Source organism: Chionomys nivalis, chromosome 16, assembly GCF_950005125.1.
Source record: "Chionomys nivalis chromosome 16, mChiNiv1.1, whole genome shotgun sequence".
NCBI lineage: Eukaryota > Metazoa > Chordata > Mammalia > Rodentia > Cricetidae > Chionomys > Chionomys nivalis.
The window spans coordinates 4,085,188-4,111,175 of record NC_080101.1 but is presented as its reverse complement, the minus strand read 5'-3'; the positions used below and the strand labels follow the sequence as shown (position 1 = coordinate 4,111,175).

The following is a 25,988-nucleotide window of genomic DNA, read 5'->3' as shown; positions in this document are numbered from 1 at the left end:
TCCTCCTCCCACCCCTAACTTGGAAATTGTGGAGATGTTAGGCATGCACTCATTTTTAGCATTTTTAAATGGTGTTTAGGGACTGTGTGGAGGAGAGTGTAGATCTAGAGTGATGTGCTAGAAGTTTGCTTTACTCAATCCCAGTATCACTTTTGAAATGTAGACACAGCGTTAAGTCACTGAGGGGCAATGGATAAACAATGCAACTTATCTATCACTAATTGAATTTTATAAGTTTTCTCTAGAATTAAAGTGGAGACTCTGTCATGAGTATCTTCTGACTTTTAAACTCTGAGAACATACTGACCTCATCATGTTGCCTTTATTGTAATAAAATGCAAGTTGATATCTTAAAACATTTTTTCCCATGTAACTCAGCCTGGCTTCTAACTTGCTTTGCAGCCAAGGATGACCCTTGAACTCTCAATCCTCCTGCCTCTTTCTCTAAAATTCTGGGATTATAGGCATATGCACCACTCTTCCTTTGAAGGACTTTGCAAAAACATAATTTTTCATTAATAAAAAGATTCTTATTTTTGTATCTTTGCTAAAATGAAATGAGTGCTGGGATTAAAAGCATGCGCTACCACAGCCCGGCTCCGAGCATTTATTATTAGTATTAAATCTCTCTGTGATTATTTGGGGAGCAGCTGGTAGGAGAGAATAGTCCTCCTACATACTCTTTTTATTATTCTGTATTTGCTGTCCAGGAAAAAAAAAAAAACTAGATATTCAACTGCTAACAGCATTAGACAAGTACTCTTCAGACTTTGTCTTTGTGTTTAAAGTTTGACCCTTACATTTTTATGTTTTGTTATCTAGTGTCCTTGACTGACCAGGAGGGCAGTAGGATGATAACTGGCAGACTCGGTCCCTGACACAGAGTTCCTCTGGCATTTATAGATAGGAACTTGCTGGCAGTCCCTAACACTCCTTCCTCATGTACCTTCTCCTTGCAGGGTGCTGTTTCTAGTACTGTTCTGGAGCCTACCATTTTATTTTATTTTCTAAAATCACCTCCTTTGAACTTGCATGGAAGTATTCTATTATCTTTTTGCAGTTGATTGTCTATCTCTTTTGTTTTCAAGAATGTTGTAAAAATCACTGGAAAAGAGGTTTTTTCTTCTTCCTTTTTAAAAAAAGTTATCTAATGATGGGTTTAAGGCTAAAGTCAGGAACTACTGTCAGGAACTCTGAAGTCTGGTGGCATAAATTCCTTGTAGGTTTTTAGAGGAATATTGAGATGGTAGAGCAGAGATTTAGCTAGTGCCTCTGTGTGGGTTTTGGTAGGAACTTAGCTCATTCCAGGTGTCTGTTATCTTCTGGAGGTTGCCACCTCCTCTTCCCGTGACCCCCAGGCAATTTGTACTTCAAACCAAGCGAACGTAATTTAGAAGAACATCTCTACTCGCCTGTCAGTAATCACATTGTGTACGTGTTTTCCATTTGAAGTTCAGTCTTGCTAGATGCTCCTGTCTGTATTTACTGTTACACTTTAGAAGAACTCTCCATTTTTGTAGCAACTGCCATTTCGAAGGTAGTCTGTGAAAATAGTACGGATAAGCTTCTCGAGAAGGAGCTTGAGAGTCTTAGAATTGTCTTCTCTAGATTAGCGAGTATTTTAAAATAGTTAAGTCCTGTAGAACTGTCTGCATTTCTCCTATGTACCAATTTCAGGATTTCTTTTTCTTTCTTTATGTTATTCTAAATTTTTTTGTCTCTTAAGCTCCTTTTTCATACATAGCTCCTACAGTTAATCAGATGTTTCTGCTTAGCCAGAAGATACATAATCTTGACATTACAACTACTTAATCAAAAGATAATGTATTTGTATTATGTGGTTTCACTAGCCTGCTATTTTTAAAGCTATGTTTAGCTTTAATATTTAGCATTAAAGCAAATAGATTCTGAAGAGTACCTTCTTCACTATTCTGTTCCTCCCATTATTAGACCCAATGTCAGCAAAAGTACCATGACTCAGAACTGGAGAGGATGCTGCAAAATGCATGCAATCTTGGGCGTGTGTGTGTGTGTGTGTGTTTGTTTTTAGGTTTGGCTATTTTGAAAACAGTTCTTTTAGAAATTAGCATTATGAAAACTGTTTTTCACATTTGGTGTCAGTATTTCTTGGGTAGGAGTTGATTCTCTTTGGATATCTCAGAGTGTCATTTATAAAGATATTGCCAAAATATGACAGCCCAACTTTCCAGTGTGGCATAACAAGATACCCTGATACAGAACACCAAAAGTGAAAAGTTGACTGATCCCTAAGCATTGAAATTGAGGGCATAAATATTCACAAGGTTTAAGTAACCTTCATAAAGATGTTATCTATAGAATTTAAGTGTCTATTTCCAAGGAGAAAGACAGTGAATTGGTAACTCTGTGAATAATTTCAATCTGACATGTAAAATAATATTCTTAGAGTTAAGAATTTTGTGGTGTGTTTTCATATTATAAACTTCTCCAGAGCTTTTGCTTTCTTTAAATAGCAAATAGCTATTTGGTTAAATACTGAGAGAAAAAAATTCTCTACAGTTCTTTTTTCATCATGGTTACTTAAAAAGGATATATGTACTCTCAGTGGTTGCTATAGAGATTTGCATGGGTATGGATCTTGGTTTATTGATACAAATTTAAGGTCAATTTTGTTGTATGTGTATTTCTGCTCTTGAGTAAGGTATTGTATATGCAGCTCATTTAAAAATGTAATGTATAATTAAGAAATGTAGCTTAATAGGTAATCATCTATAATAGTCAGTTTGTAGTCATGTTAGGTTTTCTAGCTATATAGAAATATATTTCAGTTATATAGATATTCTTCAAATCTTCCAAAGACTACAGAATATGGCATTTAAAATGTTTTAAGAGCTTAGAACTTTTCATGACAGTGAGACACATCTGCTCCTGGCGGCACCAATCTACCTCAAGAGGAAAATAGGCATCAAAGAAGCTCCTTATGGAGTTGGTTAGCCATTTGGACAAGAAACTGCTTTTTCCTGGACTGCTTGATGGTATGTTGGGTGAGCTGGACATGCAGGACCCACAGAGAAATGACTGCTGAACTTGCCTAAAGGTGAGATGATCCTTTGGGGTTCCACCTACCTGAAAGAGTCTGCTAGACATTCTGCAAGACACAGAAGAAATGGGGCTGACAAACTGCCAATAAAGGTGGAACTGCCTTTGAAATTTCCTGCTTCATGGAAAAGTCTGCTGGATACTATGGGCCTGTAGGCTGAAGATGGATGCCCCAATGGTACAAAAGAACTTTGGGTGACTGTCCAGCTACTGAGATGTCTCTGTCAATTCTAGAGTTTCAGAAGTTCCTTACAATGTACCTCCTGTTTACTTAGGTAATATTATATTCTTCTGGAGTCTTTGATGGAGTTGAAGACTAGATAGAAAGTAGATATAAATATTGTAACTGTAATTCTTACTTGATACCTGTTTTCTTATGTGTAATTCTACTATGTTAAAGATAAAGCCTTCCTTTTCATTTAAACAGAACAGGGGATGTGATGTGGTAGTCCCCTCTGTATTCTGTAAATACCATTGGTGAATAGAGAAACTGCCTTGTCCTGTTAATAGGGCAGAACTTAGTTAGGCAGGGGAAACTAAGCTGAATGCTGGGAGAAGGAAGGGCAGAGCTAGGAGAAGCCATGTAGCCCCGCTAGAGACAGGTGCCAGAACTTTGCTGGTAGAACATGACCTCGTGTTAATGCACAAATTAATGGAGATGGGTTAAATTAAGATGTAAGAGTTAGCCAACAAGAAGCTAGAGCTAATATGCCAAGCAATGATTTAAATAATATGGTTTCTGTGTAATTATTTTGGGTCTGAGCTGCTGAGCAGCCAGGAACAAACAAGTAGCCTCCTAACAACAACTGGTGATGAAAATAAAGATTACCAGTGATAGTCACTCAATTCTTCCTCAGAGTTTAGCAGTGTTGCCTCAGTTTACAAATGGGCTTCTCAAACACGGAGAACTAGCTTGATACCCCAGAGTGAGTAGCAGACAAAACTCAGATTATTTTCCACCAGAATCTAGTCCTATATTTCTCCTTCTTTTGTGCTCCCTAGAATTGATAATTATCATCTTTTATGTCTGTACTTTGGATAACCGCATCACTTTTCCTGTTCTTTATGATAATGCTTGGCACTTTATCAAAAGATAGTTGTTAACCTATTGAACTTTCTTTAACCTGCCACATGAAGAAAAAAAACAAAACCAAGAACCCACCCCTTGGAACTTGTAGGAATTAGTTTTTATTGTTGGCTGTAGGCTTTACAGAGCTCTTATTAGCCAACTAAATATACTTGAGTTGAAGGGATTTGCCTGTGAAAAGTCTTTATCACTTGTTACACATAAACTTATCACTGTAAGGCATGCTGTATGTGAACTGGACCACATTCCGTCTCCTGTGAAAATAGTTATGGTGCTATAGAAGGCAAGCTTGAATGACTTAGCAGTATTATATATCCCTGAAGTCATACATCGTACAGTTGTTTTTACCTTTCTTCAAGAACAAAAATAATTCATTAAAAAAGGTATTTTATTGTTCTTTTTTATTTATTTTACTTATACTTTACAAAAGAAGCACACCAATGAAAACTCACGGGTATAATACTTATTAGATAATTTTATGTTAATATTGATAATGTGTATTGTGTAACAACTTACGAAGTAGTTTTAAGATTATAATGCAACCTTTTAAAAATAAATCTTTTATTTTTGAAAAAATATTTAAAAGAAATATTGCAAAGTTAGAAGAGAAGCTTTCCATATATCCTTCGCCAAATTACCATACTTTTTTAAAAAAGTTAACTAGGGAAAATTAGTGTTCAGGCTCACTGATGATCTATGTGCCCTGCAAAGATTTGCATATATTTAAAACATTCATGTGTAATGACTTAGCTCAAAAAGCTGTCGTTTGTCTTCTTTTTAGTATCATGCATTGATTATTATAGCTTATAATAGCTCAATTGATTAGTCTCTTCTTCAGTCCTTCTGAAATCTGATAGTGTAGTTCTTCTCTCTGATTTCCTCACTCAAGAGGAATAAACAGATCTTGAATACACAGATCTTGAAAATCCAGTTTGGAAGACTTGTCTTGCATATTTATATTTTAGCCAGGGAAGACAAAAACAAACTTTATTTTCATGGTGCATAAAATTATTAAATGCTTGTAGCTTTTGTATGACTGTGTTATTTGACAGCATTTCTGTGATAACTTTATTTTCTCAGAATATCTGAAAAGATAATAAAAATAGTCTATAAAATAGAACTTCATTTCTAATTCTGGACAAAACATGAACCAAATTCTGTTTGATCCCCCGAATGTCAACAAGTCCATTTTAATATTTCCTGATTTCCATATTTGTCAACTCCACAGGACACAATATATAAGGAAGTTATAGTGCACAATGAGATGTTGAAATAATTAAGCATGAGCCCTGGTTACCTGTAGAGTAGGACTTACTATTTGTCTATTGTGATAGAATCAGAGCTCTGTATAAATTATATCAACATATGATTGATTTTTGCACTACAGATTTGACTTTGGAAAGGAAAGGCACCAACTATAATCTCCTTTCACAACACAAAGAGTACCTATAGAAACCATCGCCATGAGAAAGTTCTGGGAAGTCCGTTCCCAGACATCATACCAAATGAAGTAAAGTTGCTTTGGATTTGAGTGTATGAGGCATTTGGGCCAATGACCTTCTGCTTTCCCTGGGCTCTGATGGCTAGCCTTGCTATTTTTGTGCATTTTCTTGAAGTGAAACATTCAACCTTTTAAAATTGCATTTTTGTAACGAAGCCAAGAGGAGGAGTTTCTTGCTTGGCTCTGCATCAGGACGTGGCATTACTGACGGCGTCTCCCCTTCTCTCCACCCTCTCCCGTCATTTCCATAGATGCACATCGGGAATTCCTTCACAGGCCTGCATCTGGATATGTGCCAGAGGAGATCTGGAAGAAAGCTGGTAAGAATTGTTTAGAAACACGAGTTTGGTGTTCTGGCAGCTGTGTGCAGTTGTTAGTGCTGTGATGTGGTGAATGACAAGAAAGGACTTCGCTGCGAACAGCAACAATAGCAAAAGCATAGCAAAAGCAAAGCAAAACAAAACGAAAACCACAAAACAAAACAAACTGGAAAAAACCCTCATTAATATTCTTAAACCAGGCCTGATTAAAACATGAAATAGTTTTTATTTTCACAGCATCTGTTAGTGCCATCATAATTGAAAGGCTGGCAATATTTCCTTTATAAACCTCTCCCCCCTTCTGAAGCATCTGTAATGACTTCAGAGTGAAATTTTGGCATAGGAGGTCTTAGTTTGTATGCCGTTCTTCTTTGATGGGGAAAGAAATCTAGTGTTTTAGGAATTAAATTACATACATCAGCATTTTTTTCCTTGCATCCTTAAATAGACCAAATCTAGTGAACTTGGTAAGGAACTTCAGAGCAATTATTATTTTTGCTTACAGTCTTTCTGTGTTGTTTAATATTAAATCATCAGAGCTACGTTACTTTTTCAGTTGAGCAACAGAGTGGCTGGGCCTCTCCTTTCTGCATCTGCCTCTCGTTCACTCTCATTAGCATCAGTTGCTGTAATTTTGTGGAAAATTTGAAGCTTCCAGGGATGCACTGACTTGGTATTGGGCTAAAAGTTCGGAGCTGGCAGACGCTCTGTGGAGCACCAGCTAAGCCTGAAACCTGTAAAAAATAAATAAATAAATAAATAAATAAATAAATAAATAAATAAATAAATAATAAAATGAATCCAGGAGATGAAAGAGAAGTCTGGCTCATGAACTGAGGAAGTCACAGGTGATGGTTGTGGCTTTGAGCTGCTTAAATTTCAGTGGCTAAGACAACTTCTCTTGGTGGTACAAAACTGAGAAGGGGCATGGCCAGTTCCAGCCACCCATCACACGGGCGCAGAACTGGCGTGCTGAGTCTCAGAGGGTTTCTGTTGTTCTTATTCCTGTTTTTCTGCAGAAGGTTTCTGTTTAGGTTTTGGCTGAACTCGGTTATTTGGAATCCTTTACCACCTGCTGAATATGTGGTCACGTGCACATTAGCCACGTATTTTATCTAAGAGTGATAGCAACCTCCACAAATCTGATAGAATTTTTAAGTTTCATAGCTGAGATGAAGAGCTGGGAGGCTGTCCCCAGGTCCTGTCTACAAAGCAGATGAATTGCGAGTGCAGCTTTCCTTCTTCCGAGCTTGGACCCAGTTGTGCTCATAGTCTCCCCGATTGTGACTGACTGAAGTGACTGGAGTTCCATCCAACCCTGAGAAGCTGCTGCGTCTTCCCATTCTTTTCTTTTTCACTTTTAAAACCCCCTTTAAGCCGGGCAGTGGTGGCGCACACCTTTAATCCCAGCACTCGGGAGGCAGAGGCAGGCGGATCTCTGGGAGTTCGAGGCCAGCCTGGTCTACAAGAGCTAGTTCCAGGACAGGAACCAAAAAGATACGGAGAAACCCTGTCTCGAAAATAAAAAAAAAATAAAAATAAAAAAAGATAAAAAAAAAAACCCTTTAAGCTAAGCTTCCAAGGCCTGCTATTCCAATAAGAGGTACAGAGAATTGGCATTATGGACAAGAAAAGGATGAAAAATGTCTTTCTCTGTTCCCCCTTAGTTACCTGTTTTTAGGTTAAATTCTTGATAGTTTTTACAGAAAATTGACTGTGAGGGCTTGTGTAATCCAGATTTCCTCTGTGCTGCCTGCTCATTTTCACTGGGTTGCTGGCAAGCAGGAGCAGATTTTTCCTGAATCCACCACCCTTCCTAGAAAGCCAGCATGAATAGAAACGTGTAGAGGAAGGCTGAGCAAGCAGTTGCCGGCCGATTCAGAAGTGCGGTTTGCATTTTGCAGTTCATCAAAGTCGTGCTCTTTCTTCTCCTTCGGTTTTCTTACTTGATACGTGGGAGTCTACTGAGTCCATCATTACTGTTTCTTCAATCGCTTTTGTGTCTCTCCACCCAGTCCTGATGTAGTTTAGGTTCACGGGGCTGAGAAGTCGAGAAAAAGGTGTTGTTTCCGTTGTTCCCGTGCAATGCAGAAGAGGGAGTGATCTTTGTGGGGAAAGTGTAGATTATTTCTCCATGTATCGTTCATCTCTACTCTGTCTTCGTTCTAAGTCATTGTTGTGTTGTGGTGCAGATGCCCTTCCTCTTCTTATTTTGGTACCACCCACCACGCCAGAACAGTGCAGACTACCTTTCTATAGATGGATGTTAAAACTGAAGGTGTGGATGGCAGGTTTATCTAGACAGTTCCAGAAAGTGCTTGTAATATTTTCCTGGACAGACTTCTTCGAAAGCAGGTGTAGAGTTTCCAGTGCAGGTCAAGGGTTCAGAGTTGCCAGTGTGTGTCAAACTGTCCAATATCCGAGAACACCAAAGGTAAACGGGTCATCTATGCTCAGCTTCTTCTACTGTGGAAAGACTCTAAAATGTACCTCTGTCAGCAGAGGAACAAAAGCCAGACCCAGGCATAATAGTTCACACCTGTAATCCCAGTGATTGGAAAACTGTCAGGGAGACGCAAGACGGAGCCACCATGTGCTACAGGATGAGACCCTGTCTCACAAGACCAAACCAAACGAAGAAACACACAACAACAGCAAAAGCCCTAAACCAATAAACAAACCTGCCTACCTGTTTTTTAAGAGCAACTTGTAAGTGTGCCTTTGCCACAGAAGTACTAAGTATTATTTTCATGGCCAAAGCTGACTGAAGCAGAGTTAGCAATGTGTGAACAGTCCTCTCAAGCTACTGTGTGATACTAGCAATACATTGTCCCCACAGGACACTGTAATTATAAAAGCAAATACTTTCAAATCTTTTCCAGTTTTTATGTCATTTTAGTTTGAAGTGATTTTAAATTTTTATAAAATATTTCCAAAAAAAGTAATCACAATTTCTTACTGCTTTTATCCACTCCTCATTTTATGACATTTGTGTATATTGTCTTCATTCTCCCTCTCCTACTTTTGCCTTTCCCTCTGGATACACACACAGACACACACACACAGACACACACACACACACACAGACACAGAGGGGGGAGACCCTATGTAAATTCTGTATATTGCTCTAATGATAGCTTAACAACATTTAATTCATATTTTTTTAAAAAACAATTACAAATCCTAACAAACGTTGAAGGCCACATCCACTTTCTCTAAAAGTCATATTTTTCAATGCAAGATAACAAAGGAACTCAAAAGTTACACCGGATCTTTATAAAACTGGAGGGGAAAAAATCAAACATAAAAGTAGTTCCAAAATTGTGAGTGAATGTTTTTCTTCAGTATATTTCTTTTCAAAGGACCAGAGAATGCTTGCAGTTGGTAATAAATATTCAAGCACCTTGCAAATGTCCTACCAATTCTCTTTGCTGATCTGTATGTGCCTGTGGGATTAGAATAGGAATGCATAATTTAAATATAAATTGCCTTATTTGCATATACAATTAGTCAAGCTACAGCTTTGATCCTAAGCAAAAATTATTGTCCTGTATTACAACTCAGATAGAATTTTAATTCACCTTGAATATTCAAACTAAATTAGACCCTGGCTGTATGGTTCGAAGGGCAGCACTTCCCCGGAGCCCTGAGTCAGTTATAATAGGCTAATCATGGCAGCTTTTGCCTCTTGGTAAAGAAGGGGCCATGAGCTGTGTACAATGCTCTGATTCCATCCAGATTTCCAGGGCTTACCTTGCAGGAGCTAGCAGAGGATTAGCATGGCTTAGTTAATATTTTCTATCTGGATCTTTCTTTTCGAGTAGAGTGTATGAAACTTAGCCAGACAAGTAATTCAAGGAAAGTCCTTTAGGAAGGATCGCACTGAGTGGCTGAGACTGAAGAAGGCCTGTTAGTGAATGGCAGGAGGGGCCTTCTGATGGCCTATAGGTCACGCGCTGTAGAACCAACCACAAGGCTTGAAGAACCCTGAGAGGACTTGCAGCTCCTACACTCCCAATCTACAGTAAAACATTTTTATTGGGAATGTATATTTTTAATTAAACAGAACATTTAATTAAGGTGCCTTTTAAGTGGGTGAAACAATTAAGTGCAAACACTTGAATGAAACATGTCATAATTAGTTTTAATAGAGTGTTAATTGGTAGTAGGTTTGCCAAGTTAATAATTACTGCTTATTAAATTTTCAATTAATCATTGTCATTTTCCGTTGAATAAAGATGAAAATTAGATAAACTAATTCAGGAGGAGGGTATTTTTTCCTTGTTAATTAGAACAGTTAATGTTTTAAAAGTGGGAAGTACTTGTTTTAGGTGTCAATCTTCTGCCTTACAGTGGTTGACTTTTTGCATCTTGACTGCAGCCAAACTGAGATGATTGGACACCTTGTAGGTTTGCTGTCACGCCCGGCGTGTGGCTTGCGGTGTGACTCAGTTTTGTTTGTCCAGTGCAACAGTTGGTTGTCCCAAACTACTGAATATATTTGAAGTAGACAGGGAGCAGCCTAAAACTTAGAAATGACAAGGCTCTTTGTAAAAATCTGGATCATTTACTCTGTAGAAGCACATATCTGTATTATTGAAGAAAGGACAAGAAATGGAAAACTGTGCCACCCTACCCTTTAGCCCAGACTGGATCCTACCCTGTAGTCCAGGCTGGACCCTACCCTGTAGTCCAGGCTGGACCCTACCCTGTAGCCCAGGCTGGTCTTGAAGTCCTGAATATTGTGATTACAGGCATTCACCATGATGTCAGTCTAGAAAACTGGTTCCTTGTGTATCTGGCTGATCTTTACAAGTTCCGTGTGGACATTCTTGCCCCTCTACAGGCTCTAGAATCATCTCTGGAAGCACTATGGTGGGAGAAAAGTTAAGGAAAGGTGTATGCATTAAAAATATTGTCAAGAAGCCCATGCCAAAGAAAAAAAATCTCACTTTTGATTTCCTAAATGAGTTTAAGTGTTTGGATTGATCTTTAGACAGGCAGAACTGTCCCGGCATTTGGACAGAGCTAGGTCTATTCTGTGAAATTCTGTTAAGAAGGGATGGGTGTCTCTAGTGCTGAGCTAACCCAGGGATGTTCTGTCCTCTGGTCTGGCCTTACATCACAGAGGAGGCTGTGAACGAGGTGAAGCGACAGGCAATGACGGAACTGCAGAAGGCTGTGTCTGAGGCGGAGAGGAAAGCCCACGACATGATTACCACAGAGCGGGCCAAGATGGAACGTACGGTGGCTGAGGCCAAGCGGCAGGCAGCAGAGGATGCTCTGGCGGTCATCAACCAGCAGGAAGACTCCAGCGAGGTAAGGCCTTTCGGGGGTGTCCCTACCAAGGATTGGACAGATCACGGGAAAATCTAGGCATTGATGGGCTGACCTAGGGCAGATGTAAGCTTATTTACTCATTAACCAGTTGGAAGAAAAGTTCTCAGACCAAGGTGTTGTGATGTATTTGGTGAACGAAACACTGAGGAAGTTTTCCTTTGATCTGTGTGTTTGATGTGTGTGTAACTGTGAATGTGTATGTATGTGTGTGTGCGCATGCCATGGCAATATACTCCAGTCAGAAAATAACCTTAGCTGCTAGTCTCTGCCTGCTACCTTGTTTTACTCAGGGTGTCTTTATTTGCATCTGCACAGATTTTAGTTTATGGTCTTGTAAGGGGAGTCTCCCACTCCATGCCCTATCTGCACAGTGAGGTGCTGTGATTATAAGCGTGTGCACTGACCTGGACAGGGTTTACATGGGTTCTGGGGGTTCAAGCTCGGGTCCTTGCTTGTGGGGAAAGTACTTTACCAACTGAGCTGTCTCCCCAGCTCCTCATGTGAAATATGTATCTTCTCCAAAGTTGTATGTAAAATTACTTTGATAATGGATCCTAAAGTCCAATGCTAAAGTAATGTGTGCATGATTTAAATATTTCTAAAAGATCTTATGTATGATCTTTGCTTTCATGTGATCTATCATTAACCATTGTGCAGTCCTAACATGACATTGCTGAGTCATATTATAATCCAGTATAGTGATTTCTACACATCCACAGCCACACACATGCACTCACTCAGGGCCTAATGATCCAAGGAACTGGTAAGTAAACAGTTAAAATGTGGCAGAATGCTTTAAGACATATAGCCCATAGAATCTCAGCAGCATAAATTCCACGTTAATTAATATAGCGCACAATCTTCAACTCCAAAATAAATGCAGATAAAAGGCTGCCATTAGCTTGTCTTGCGAAGCTGAGCTAGCGAAGGCACGGGCTGATAAATCAATGCCCCACGACAATACGTGTCTATACTTTAGGAGGGAGGGTAAGGATTTAATTTGTAGCAGGCTTTTCTACAGATGAAAGAACCTGCGGGAATCACTCAGTGCCCAGAGTTTTTATTTAATGTGTAGCAGATGAATAACAGGGGGACAAAAGGAATTGATTTCCAACATTTGGAAGTTTCTCAGGAAGAGAGGAGCAGAGGGAAGTTTATCTTCCTTTGTAGGCTAACTTTTCCATTGTTGTATTAAACTAGACAGAAGTTCAGCTTTCCTGGCATCATGCCATTAAGAATAATAAGGACTTTGTTTTGTTTCTGTGTTTTTTTTGAAAGTTTATGAATGTCTACTGAAGAGAGTTTGTACACGCTGGTGATGTCATGAGGAACGCTTGTCATCCTGCATGCATCTTTATTTTCACACAAGCGTCTTAGGCCTGATGTGCCTTTTGAGAGTGTTTGTCGAGGGCTGACCTCTAAACGCATAGGAAGGAAATGAGTTCATGTGCTTCCAGCCAGGCAGTCGTGTGTGAGATTCCTTCAGTTTCTCTACATGTTGTGTCTTTCCTATAAAACCATGTGGAAAAAACATGATGGTGACAGTGGTCTTGGCATTATAAACCCAGTGTATGAAATGGACCTAGAAGTTCAGGTCTAGTCCTTCCCAGGATTCCTCCAGACAACCTACAGGGCTCTGGTTTCCTCAGGCTAGGACACGCCCAGTCTGGTTCTCATGTTGATTGGCCCATTAAATAGGGAATCTGCCAGAAATGTGAGGTCCAGCCTATCTCACAACAGATTCCTTACAACTCATAATTCTCACCTATTTCTGATGCTTTGAATTTTCTTGAACATTAACCATTTGACTGCAAATAAGGTGCAAGTAACAGTGAGTTTTAGACAATTTATGATATTTTAAAAATAAGAAGTCTGGTATGGTAGAAGCTGGTTGAAAAAATTTATACATTATTATTAAGTTTAACAGTTGTTTGTTGATTTTTTTTAAAATCTCACGTTAATAGGCCTTCTTTGTTTGACTCTGAAAGGAAGTAGCACACACGCATGAACACATAAACCTTAAAGCTCCTCATTTATTCATTTATTCTTTTGTTGTTTATTTGTTTTTGTTTTTCGAGACAGGGTTTCTCTGTATAACAACTCTGGCTGTCCTGGAACTAGCTCTTATAGACCAGACTGGTCTCAAACTCACAGAGATCCACCTGCCTCTGCCTCTGAAGTGCTGGGATTAAAAGTGTGCACAACCACCACCTGTCTTATTTATTTATTCTTATACTGAATTTTTGAACTTTTTATGTATTAGGGATAGTGCTGGCCCTGAGAGTCCCACAGTCTTCTTCTCACGTTGACTCCAATTCACCAAGAGAGCTAAATAATTGAATTATAGGTATCATGGTGAACCTCAAAGGTGAAGGTTTCTGGTGTAGAAGGATAATCAGGAATTGGGTAGATTAACAGTTGTGGCTGCTGTCCTTTCCTTGGGCCATAGTAATGTCCCTGCTGGGAAGAAACAGCAAGGTGGGGGGCAGTTTATAGAAGATGACATGGCTGGTGAGTTCTTAGAGGGGACACTCAGGCTGAGATGAGGCAAGAGATTCCTGGAAACTAAAAGGAGGGCTGTCTCTGTTTGGGGTCAAGATGAGGAAGACGGTCGCAGTGGTGGTGGGAGTTGGGGTGAGGGGTAATTTTAGATATGCTGGCTGAATCTCAGGAGATGAATTTTCACACGGGGTCCTCTTCGTACATCAGAAGACCAGATATGAACCACATTTAAAACCTTGCTGAAGGACTGGGCAAGTAGCTGAGTGGATAGAGCTCTTACATATGGGGCACAGAGCCCTGAGTTTGATCTTTAGCAACTCATCAAACCCAGATTGATGATGCTTGCAGTAATCTCAGCACTCTAGAATTAGAGGCAGGAAGTTCAAGGTCATTCTTCACTAAGTAGTAAGTTTGGAGCCAGCATGAGCTACATGATGCTATGTTTGAAAAACAATAATAACAAAGAGAAACAAGACAAAACAAAAATATGTACTAGATTTGATCTATCCATGGTGTTCGGGGAAACAATAGAACAGGTAGCCTATGCTTGGGTATTTTGTCCTGTGCATATAAACAATACTAGTTAAAACATTTTAAAAGCTCAAGTCAATTATTAAGTCTAACTGGATAGACAAGTCTTTACACTGGAAATAATAGACAGAATAGAAGCTTATGAAGTTCATTTTGTCCAGTGTTAAAATTAGGATTCTCCACTGTTGAATAGGGTGTTGGGTGAGTACATGGATGCATAGTATGGAGCTGCCATGCTCAGGTACTTTAGAGCGTCCCGCACTGCTCTCAAATGTGCTTGTTAGGATGGCAAATTACATTGCAACCACACTTTAACACCATGCTCACCTGGCTGCATAATCAACTGTTCTTGTAACTAGAAGAACCTAAGAGTAGAACCCAAAAGTCTTTTTTTTAAAACAAATGACAAAATAAAATATAAATCAAATAAAACAAAATCATGAGATCCATGCTGGACAAGGCAACCCAGGAAGTTTCGGGGAGTATTGCCTGGGGAGGCAGTGCGAGCTCTGGAAGCAGGTTGGAGTCATTGGTTTTTGGCTGACTGTGGACACTAGATTGGGAAAAACAGGACAGTTATTTATGCCAGTCCCTGCTTTCAAACACCCCAAGGGAATAAAGAGGAAGTTACAGTAGAAGAAACAGAAGCATCTTGGAAACCAAAATCAGCAGCGATTTCAGCAAGCGAGAGTCTGAGGAGGATGGAGGAAAGACCGCCAGGCACTAAGGAGGCGCTCTCCCTGTAGCTCTCAATGCCTGTGGGCGAAGGCAGTTAACGTGGAGGTTGTGCAAACTTTCAGATCTAGTAGTGCAGAGGCACTGCATCCAGAGCAGGAACTAACCCCCCATCTTCGTTGCAGCCAGTTGTAAGAGGTAGGGTGACCCCCTGCTGTGCACAGACCCTCAGGCTCTGTGCTCATCACTGCCATGACTATGAGCCACACTGCAGTTCCTGTATTTGCTCCAAGAGCTAAAGCCATTTGCCTGTGGCTTTAATACCACTCCACAGTGGCACTGAAAATGAAACACAGGCTGCCCTGACTCTGAAGCCTGTGCCATTTGGGTTACCTACCATGATATCTTGTCTTCGCTGGCTCATGATCCAGCCTGCACCCACTGTAGGGAACGATACTCTCTTCTAACCAGTGGTGCCACAGTGGGACCTAAGAAAAGGTCTTACATGGGCAGAGGGGGGCATTTTGCAAAGAGTGTTTGATTGACAGTCTAAATGCCAGCTGGGGATTAGGGAGGTCTTACACCTTGGCTATGCAGTTTTTTCTCTTTGTGACTTGGAAGAAATCTTTTAATGCAAAAGTGAAAAAACTCTTAAGGCCTCAGGATCCTGGACTGCAAAATACCCGTGAGCATGGCTTTTAAAGGTCAAAAGCAATGTGGGGTCTAACATGTGATCTCCTTGTGGGTTCAGGTCAGCATGTTGCTTGGTAAAGTTTTGTTTTTATAGAATCAGTAGAGGAGCCTTTGCTTTTGTGGATTGTAGTTAGAATGATTTTATTTCAGTGTCTTGAGCACCAGTTACAGATAAGACATAGTGAAAAAGACAGTCATTGGGCAGAAAGCCTTTGTCTCTCAGAAAAAGAGTTTTCAACAGTGAAGACTAGAAGGGTGTATTTTGCTGCTAGGACAGTCAGATTATTCTCTGTATATCTAAATAACAAGATAAAGGAACTAGCTCTCCTGCCCCAAGGGACAAAGGGAATTTCTGATAGAAAAAAAAAAGTATAGGAACTTTGCTATAAAGTTCTGGCATCCAGAATCTTCCATCTATCCTTGCTATATATCTGTATGTAACAGTGTGTTTAATGCATTCTGCAAAGAGGAACTTTATATCTAGCCTTGATTCTTCACCTGTATCCCAGGGCAACTTGGCATGGTCAAAAGCAATTATTTTAGCTTATGGTTTCAGAGGGATAATAGTCTATCATGGCGGGAGGCATGGCTCGTGACCCGGAAGCTGAGAGCTCACATCCTCAACTGCAGGCATGAAGCAGAGGAAGTCAACTGGGAGTAGAGTGAGCTCCTCCCACTCCCCCACCAGTGCCATACTTCCTCAGCAAGACCACACCTCCTAGACCTCCCCAAACAGCACCACCAATGGGGGCTGAAGGTTCAGATGCCCCAGGATATGGGAAATATCTCTCAGCCAAGCTACCACACATGCTTCCTTCATTTCCAGATGAGAGGTTCTTGGTCAGAACTGCTGGTCAGGCATCAGCTGCCTTGGCATAGACGCAAACAGGAAATTGAGTACAGTTATCCAAGAGAAATGATACAAATGGCCTTTTAAGGTTTCTGATGGGGTTTTTGAAAAGTGTTCACATGGGAGTTTTTCTTTTCTTTTCCTTTCTTTTTTTCTTTCTCTCTCTTTTTCTCCTTTCCTTCCTTCCTTCTTTCCTTCCTTCCTCTCTCTCTCTCTCTCTCTCTTTCCTTCTTTTTTTTTCTACTTGCACATGCATTAAATTTTCCTATATACTCATTGGAATGCAGTGTGAAGGGCAATAAGATATGCAAGTTTTTTAAAATTTTAATCCCGAAAGATCATTCAGCTGCTCTTTGTTGCTCCTCTGAATGGGAAGAAAGGACTTTAGAGTGGAGCTGGAGAGAAATTGCTCAGGGCCCTCAGCTCTTGGACCAGAACCAGGAAGGACTACGGCAAGAGGCCTTGGCTCTCAGCAGCTCCACTATCCGGAACATCTGTTTCTGCATTTGGCTCAATTCCATGGCTTTTTTTTTAATATTTGTAAAATTGTTCCCATCTTTGCAAACACTTTAAAAAATAAAGAAGTCCCCATTCTGTCTCCTTGGTCCCCTCCCCGGCACATGCATTTGTAATTACCTGGTTTAGTCTGTGTGTTTAATCAGTTTAAATTGAGAATGTTGCGTACATCTGATTTCAATCTGAGGGAGCCATTGAGCACTGGGCAGTTACCACCCTGGAGCCTGCCAAAATGTGCCTCTGCCAAAACACGATAGGACTCACACCGGGGTATTTCCTAAAGACGCCACTTGACTCAGATTAGATGTTTAATTTCCTTAAAATGTTGTTTTGGATTTGGGTTTCTATTCCCTAATTGGGATTTTCTGATGTAATTTAGGAATATCGCTTATTTGATGAGTGGGTTCCAGGACCCAGCTGGCAATCTCCTAAAAGCTAAACCCCACAGAAGTAAACTTCACTCTGAGCACAGAGCGTGGCCCCTTGAGCTTCGCAAGCTGGGCCGGGCCCACATTTATTGACAATTTCATGGAAAAATCATCCAGGCACTGCAGCGGAGTTCAGCTTGGGAGAGGAAGGCTTCCTCTTGTGGCGATGGTCAGAGTTTGTGCCTGTTTTGAGATTTTCTTTTCTTTTTGTGTTCTTTGGAGAATGGCTCTTTGAGATCCCGTTAAAGTAGCCCAGCCTCCTTTGTGATGGAGTTAAGAGGAGTGGCCTATCACACCTGGCCCCTGGAGACATCTTCATTTAGTTGAACTAGAAAAAGAAGTTGTAGGTACTGACTGCTCATTGCAGATTTGTTTTACTAGCAACAGTTCCCCTATCAACTAAGTCTGTAGTTTGAGATCATAGATTGTGATTTGTGATTCCCCCCCCCCCCCAGTACTGGAATTTCTGAAGGGGTAAGGATTTAAGACACAGAGCAGAACTTTTTCCAACGTGTATGTGTGTGTGTATGTTTGTGTGAGTGTGTGTGTTGTAGATCAGAGAACAGCGCTCAGGAGTGGGGTCTCATCTTCCACCACATTGAAGCAGAGTCCCTCTCATTTCTGGGGCTGTGGTGCATCCTCCCGGGTACCAGCACTTGAGCGTCTGGCCACGCCACAACGTCTATCTGTTCACGTGTTCCTGGATGGAACTCAGGTCATCGGACTTACACAGAAAACACTTTTGTCCACTGAGCAATCTCCTTGGTCTTTTCTGTAGGCTTGGAACCAGAGTTCTTGAAATTCCTAGCCTCTGACCCTTGAGAGTCTCCGGGATCCCCTTGTTAGCAGTTAATGTAATTCTGAAAATCCCTATATATTCTGCACAGTGGAATAAAGCTTTGCTTGTCAGGGGAATAGTCTGACATTCCAGCTTTTTTTTTACATTCCAATGTTTTTAATAGGCTCATGAGTAATCTCTAGTCATACCCCCAACATAATGAGAGCCCCATAAATACAGAGAACACAGTGAGGAACCATACAGTATCTCGGTAATTACTTTAAAATGTGATTTAATTGCAATGTAATCACAACTGTCAACTGGTTGTATTATTAGATTATTGCTAAAAATCTGTTTTGCAGCTGCGCAGTGGTAGCGTATGCCTTTATTAAACCAGCACTCAAGAGGCAGAGACAGGCAGATCTCTGTGAGTTCAAGGACAGCCTAGTCTACAAGAGCTAGTTCCAAGACAGGTTACAGGCTCCAAAGCTACAGAGAAACCCCATATCGGAACAACAAACAAACAACAACAAAAGATTTGCCAGAAACTAATCAAAACCATTGACAAAAGCTGAGGATGTAGCTCAGTGGGAGAACACTTGTTTAGTGTGTGGAAGACCCTGGTTTCATCCCGGGCACTGCAAAACAGAACCAGGGCATAAGAAACTCAGTGGTGTAATGCTACGGCCATCTGACAGAGCACTTCACAGTGGAATTAGTCTTCCCAGGAAGCTAGAAGCATGTTTTACTCATGAGATGAACATTTCGGTATGGCTTTCTCAGGTGCTGTCCCTCCTGCTGGAAGCATCTCTGAGAGAATTGTTACAGTTGGTCCCCACCCCTTTGCCCTTGCTTCCATTAGCTTGGCACCACATGGGTGGCCTTCAGTCTCTTGGACGTCTGTGCTCTGTCTGATTCATGAGGTGTTTATCTTAGCATGTAAATCTCAGAGGTCATCTCATTTCTGTGTTTCTCTGTCTTGCCACCTAAAGCTGGCAGCTGGTTTTTCAGGGTCAGGGTTTCCTCTGCCTGATGCACAGTTCCCTCTAACTTCCCTGAGTCACAGGGGAGCTCTGCCAGCTGGGAAACGCTGTATCCAAGTAGAATTGTTATTCACCCAGTCTCAAGATTTCTTACTTTTCAAGACTAAATTAGGCATCAACTCATGTGTTCATTTCACAAGTTTTTTTTTTTTTTTTTTTTTTTGAGCATCTCAGGCTTAGAAGCATTTATCATAGATTGGTTTCAGAGATGATTCCCTTCCAATTGCTGAGGTAAAGAGTGGTATTCTAAGATTAACCTTGTGTCTGGTTGTTAGGGTTATTGAATGGATTCTGTGGAAAGAGCTAACTCTCTAGAGAGCCCACTACTGCTCTGCCATATCCCGTCCAGGCTGGGATGGAACAGGGAACAGAATCCTTCATCTCATGTTCAATAAGTCCAGTATCGTGGTCCTCTAGTTCCTTTGTGGTTCATGTTAGTGTCCAGAAGGAGAAAGCCTTTCCCAGAGTATTGGATTTGTACCTAGCCATTCCAGAATTGGTGCGAGAAGAACAAAAGTTGGGAAGTGGAGGTTAGAATTAGTATAGCGTGGATAATTTACTACATATGGAAAGAGCCAAATCCAGGAAGAAGGCGTTTTTCTGGTAAACAGTGGGTCGTCAGCCATTTTCATCAATGCCGAGCCATTGCTGACAGAAAATTGAGACAACTGAGCCTGAGTTGAGAAAATTCAGTACCACTGTAGGGGATACTGGAAATGTTTCCCCTTGCCTGGAAATGCAGGTTAACACGCGATCACATGGGTGACCAGAGCAGCACACATGAAGAAGTGCTAGGAGAGTTTGAGGTGTGGTCTGTGTGCTAACAGTGAAGACTTAGTCAGGAGGGTGACGGGGTCTCTCCTGGTAGAATGGAGAGCTAGCAGTAACGTGAACAAAACGACGAGTGGCCATCAGCCAAAGCCTTGGTAGGAACCAGCTAGCCCATCCAGAGCAGCCTGCAGGGGTCAGGACATCAGCCAAAGGAACCAGATAGCCCATCCAGAACAGCCCACAGCGGCCAGGGTAGGGCTTTGTGACCCGGTGCCCTCTCATGAATGTGGCTTGCCTGGAGCTGTGGCCCCTTGGTGAGGAACAGAGCACTGGCCAACACTGCTGCCCGCTCCTCCTCAGCTTCAAGCTTCAGGATGCCAGAGTACAGGCCAGGAGAAGGAAGCAGGCTGGAGAAGAAAGAGAGGGTTGCTCTGTGGTGCAATTGGAATTTCAGCCTGGGGGAGGTCCTCGCCGTGGTTACACCAGTGCTGAAGCCTTCAGAGTTGTCCATTTTGTGTCTGTAGCTCTTGAAGCTGTAGGAACAACAACAGCTCCCAGGTTTACTAGATTTTCCCGTCCATGAAACGTTCACCTGGTGTCTCTCCTCCTTCTTTAGAGTTGCTGGAACTGTGGCCGAAAAGCAAGCGAGACCTGCAGTGGCTGTAACACCGCCCGGTACTGTGGCTCCTTTTGCCAGCATAAAGACTGGGAGAAGCACCACCACATCTGTGGACAGACCCTGCAGGCCCCACAGCAGGGAGACACGCCTGCAGTCAGCTCCTCAGTCACACCCAGCAGTGGGGCTGGGAGCCCAATGGACACACCACCAGCAGCCACGCCCAGGTCGACCACCCCGGGAACACCCTCCACCATAGAGACGACGCCTCGTTAGACCTAAGCTCGGACTTTCAGAGGAAAGACACCGCAACCAACACAAAAGCAATTCCTCATCCTCAGATGCTCAAAGCCGTTTTTCTGTTTGTTTGTTTATAGATGAACTATCTATCTTATTTCAGTACTTTCAGCAAGAGAGAACATAACTGTATCTTTTGAGGCGGTAGTAAAACACAGAGGGCCAGTAACGGGTCGTAATGACTTACTATGGATAACAAAGATATCTTTTTAGAGAACTGAAAAAAGGAAAGAATATAACGTGAAATGCTAGATTTGACCTCCTCCCTGTTATTTCCAAGTAGCTGGGATTTTAAACTAGATGACCTCATTAACCAATGCTTTACCAAGCAGCAAACCAAGAGATTGTTCATTGCTGTTGAAAGCAAAAATGCTAATATTAAAAGTCACAGTGTTCTTTATATACAATAATGGAAAGAAAAAAAAAAAGAGGCGATCCCTCAAGGGCATGAGCGTTGGATACAGCACTAGACATTTTAACAAGAAGATGAATGGCGTCTGTGGGTTGCTAACTGAACTTTGAAGACCCGCTACAAAACGCGCAGATGTGCAGCAGATTGGAAGGAGACACAGATGTTTGGTTTTTTTTCCTGTTTCTGAAGCGAAATAATAATATCCAGGTCAACAGAATGAAAAATGAAAGATGATTTCCAGTGGGATGTATGACCACAGCAGCAAGAAAAAAAATGCCATAATACAAAGGCTCCTTTACACACACACACACACACACACACATGCACACACGCGTGCGCGCATACACAAACACACACACACACACACTCTTAAAAGACAGCCTGCAGTTAATTAGCGTTCTGGCAGCGTCCAGCTCAGCCAGCTGCCCTAAATAACCCTTCAACATTTCTTCACTTTTGCAAGGTTCCACAGAGTAAGACATTGGGTCTATTCCAGCTCATTCATTTTATATTGAAAACTAGTTTTAAAAAAAAGATTGTGGCTCCAGTTCCAGCCCCATTTCCAAAATTTTTCAACCCCACCCTGTTTGGTTTTTAATTAAAATCTAGTAGTTCTCTTGGTGTTAAACACTTCTGTCCTGTGAGGTTCCCAATGGTGTTCTTCTTGTAAATGTGTTGGCCAAATGTGAGGATGCGTTGTAGTTTATCCATATGCCCACATTTAGTCTCCTTATTCCTAGTTGGTGAGAAACCTGTATCTTTCTATGCTGCTTTTATATCTGTATGTATTAGTGATATTTCTCTAGTAGTTAAAAAAAAAGAAAAGGAAAAAAATACCTTTTTTGATTGTCCTCAAGAAAAGAAAAGAAAAGAAAAGAAAAGAAAAGAAAAGAAGAAGCTATCTTTTGGAGCTGCTAACTCACTCTCTTATAGGGTTTTTTTCCGGAAACCAGCATGCTTCATGGAATGCTAGCATATGGGTGTTTTGTAAGAGGGGTGTACATAAATGTATTCTGCACTGTCACGATGACTCCCTGGGCATGCTCTTTTTTTTTTCAAACAAAACTTTTTAAATATGCTAGAGCCATTTCACCAGTTTTAGCTGTAGCATAGAGTAGTAGTGAAATTTTTCTTTACTTTTTTTCTTTTTTTTTATGAAAAAATTATTAGGGACTTTTTAAAAAAAAATAAAATAACAAGATATCCTACTTTTTAAAAAAAGGACAGTGCATGCATATTGCTGTAAGGTTGTTTAAGTATTTCTAATTTTACAAAAAAAAAATGAAATCATCAGAGCTCCAAATGCTGAGGTGTAGACGGACAGCTTTAACCCTGCTGGGTGCCAAGTTATACAGTATCGGGAAGTCAGCCAAAGACTGATCTGATGGACCAAAACCAGGACTTCTGAAAAGCACCAGAAATACTTTCCAAATGATCAGCAGGTTAGCCATGTTCAGTGTGAATCCATTAACCCTTCGTTGTCCAGGGTCCAGACCAGAACTCCGTGTTAGTTTTGAAACCCACTAGCCCAGGATGTGGTTGTGTGCTTTAAGAGTCAGCAGAGCTGCAGGCTGTGTAGACAACCAAAGTTGACAAGGCTGGGAAGACACCACTCCACATACACACACACCAAGCATTTCTTTACAAATCGAGTACAATCCATTCGCTTGTGGGAGGGAGGTTGATGTAGCCCTTGGATACAGTTTTCAGTGGCTTTTAAGTTATCTGCATAAGAGGCGATCCTCATGGGTTTGCTTTATGTCTTGCCAATTTAAGATTTTCTTATAACATTTCCCCGTACTTTCATATACCAGTCGGTTTTAATTCTGTTCAGGTGGTGTTGTGTTCTTTTTTGTTTTGAATGGCCTTTCAGTTCAGGAAGTTCTGATGAGCAAATCAATGCATCTATCTCTCTGCATGTTGGAAGTCCATCTGCCAGCACACCTGCTAAAGTGAAGTGAGAAGCACACAGGAGGCTCTGAACGGGTTCTGTCTTACCATGGTGCTCCCAGAATCCTTTGACCTCACTCTGCTTTCTAGTCTGCTTGTGACACTGGACAGTCCTTTCTTAGAGCTAATCTATGTTCTAGGCTACGAAGGGTTAAAGAATCCCACAAATGAGGTATGTCATACCCACACGTCTTGAGCTTGAGAAGCTGTGATGTATGTGGGACAGCACTGTTATTCTTAACACTAGTGTGTAAAATAAGGATTAGTACAGTACGTCTCATTCCTTTTAAATTCAGGGCACCCTGAGTGAAAAAAAAAAAAAATTCCTAACTCTGAGCTCTATCTCTAATTCCTCTTCCTCCTTCCCCTCTTCCTCTTCCTCTCCTCCTGTTTTGCTACATTCTCCTCAGTGGCAAAAAGTTTCACTCTACCTCTGACAGCATGTATATTGCACCAGTAGCTAACAAAAACTGGTCTAGTCAAACCAAATGGGCACAAAAGAACCAGGATACCAAAAGTTAAGCTCATACAGCTGCAAACCATATCACTTCTTGGTAACAATGCAGACCTCATAAACCTAAAAAAAGAGAAAGAAAAGAAGACTTTTGTTCCTTTCCTTTCTTGCTTGTCACTTATATTCAGGCTATGTAAGAGTATTAATTTGTAGGTATTACACATTACAAAAAGTTATCTTCATTGGATAGAATTGAATGGTGGTCGCTGATAGGAATAGGGCGTCCTCTATCTCTGATCTCTCTTTTTTCTCTTTCTCTTTTTCTCTGTCATGAGACTGTGTGTGACAGGGCCACCTGTCTTTTAATTTGTTTTTTAATTTCTTTTGTTTTTTTTTTAATGTGTAGGTGCATGTCTTGGGGATTTAAAAATTTCAAGGCTGGTTTACTTATGCAAAGCATGCCTATGTCTGGAATACTTAGGGAAAGAAAGCAACTCCATGTTGTCCGAATTCCTCAAGGGACAGAAAAAAAATTGGAGACTGTTGAAATGCAGATTTGAAGTAATTTTATTTTAATTATTTTGGGTTCTGCGACATTATTGTGAAAAATTAAAGTTGTTGTGCAATACTTAATTCAGACATGTACCACAAGTTAAGGGTAGACTAACACTGGGGGCGGGGCTAGGCATCACGCTCTTGTCGGCACACTCTTGAGCTTTGAAGTCTACTATGTCTCGACTGTGGTTTCTTGTTTACCCTTTTTAGTTTTTCCTTAGTTGGACTGTAATGTATGGTCTGTCAACCTGTGAATCTTTAAAGTATGATTCAGGTATTGTTGTATTCTTTACTGTGTAATAAAAATGCTTAAAAAAAGTCTGTATTCTGTCTCCCTTATCTTCACAGTGTGCCAAAGCTAAAGCTCAGGGACCCTAGCCCAGGAAGTCAATCCTTCATGGAGCATGCCTAGAGTCTATTCAGCTACAGCTTATGTTTCTAACATGAGTGGTTCATCCATGTGTGATGAGAGGATGTTTGTGAGGTCAAAACAGTCAAGTCTAGAAGGATATTCAGGTCCTCCATTGGAAAGGATAGCTTAGTCTGGGTCGTCTTCAGAAAGGTCCATTTCCCATCTTCTGAGTCTCTGGCTCTCAGCAGGTTGCGGCTATGCACAGATTCAGGACGCATCCACTGAGGCAGACCTCTTCCTCCATCTGTTGCCAGCATGTTCACACCTGTTTCTGTGCATTTGTCATACATGGTACGGCGTGTCTAACTTGTTTCTGAAACTCATGTTATCCCTTTAAATATATATATATATATATATATATATATATATATATATATATATTCATGCTTATGCATTGGTTATAAGGTAGCTTAGAATGTAGAGAACCAATCAGTCTTCTACACTAGGAACCCAATGGATTTTCATGTAGTTTTCACAACACTTTTTTTTTTTTAAGGACTGTATATACTACATTGTAGCAGGATTGCAGGATTTCCCATTTGCTAGGAAGATTCCAACTATGGGCTAAAAACTAGTTTAAAGGAATTAGGTGAGCTGTATGTGTAAGGACTGAGTCTGGATAGCTGTCACATAGATGCTCGTGAGTGGGAGGGTGGCCGAGGACCTTCTGTTCATTTCCTTTGTATGCCAACTAGGTCCCCGTCTCTGTCCTGAGACCTGGCTTCTCCGGCTGATCTTGAGAAACAGCTCATTTGACAGGGCAGTGGGAGAACATTTAAACATGGATAATGACTTTCATACCCCTATAACATGAACAGGCTGACTATTTAATTTTGTAGTTAAATTTTTTTCTTAGTATATCAGACCAGCCTGGCTCAATTGCCTTTCCTTGTTTGTACAAATATTTTCTTTTTCTCTTCCAAGTAGAGCAGAGCAGAAACCAGAAGGTATGGAGACTAGAGAGAGCTGAGAGCCCTTGAAATAGCCCCTTTATAAACAGCCCGTGACAACAGATGCTGTGACATATGTATGCGACAGGCTATGCTGGACAAGTGGGAAATAGTTTAGTTTAGATGAAGGATAGGAACAAAGTCCAGCAGCTTCTGGGGGTGAGCACCACTTTCTAAAGATTGTTATTGATGTGTTTGATAATATTAAAACTCTGTTTGCCATGAAAAG

At 40.9% G+C, this 25,988-nt stretch overlaps 1 protein-coding gene across 6 annotated transcripts in view; it reads left to right on the top strand.

Annotated features, from left to right (window-relative positions):
• The window catches only part of Runx1t1 (RUNX1 partner transcriptional co-repressor 1), a 142,537-nt gene extending 117,304 nt beyond the window's left edge, over positions 1–25,233 (top strand). For 4 of the 6 annotated variants that reach the window (XM_057790531.1, XM_057790530.1, XM_057790533.1 and 1 more), the window contains exons 9-11: positions 5,918–5,986; positions 11,115–11,305; positions 20,730–25,232. In XM_057790531.1, the coding sequence (XP_057646514.1) occupies positions 5,918–5,986; positions 11,115–11,305; positions 20,730–21,005 (536 nt within the window). In that variant the 3' untranslated portion in view covers positions 21,006–25,232. Of the gene's footprint in view, positions 1–5,917; positions 5,987–11,114; positions 11,306–20,729 lie in introns of all 6 variants that reach the window. The other 2 variants (XM_057790528.1, XM_057790529.1) reach the window with 1 other exon arrangement.
• The last annotated feature ends 755 nt before the right edge of the window (positions 25,234–25,988 follow it).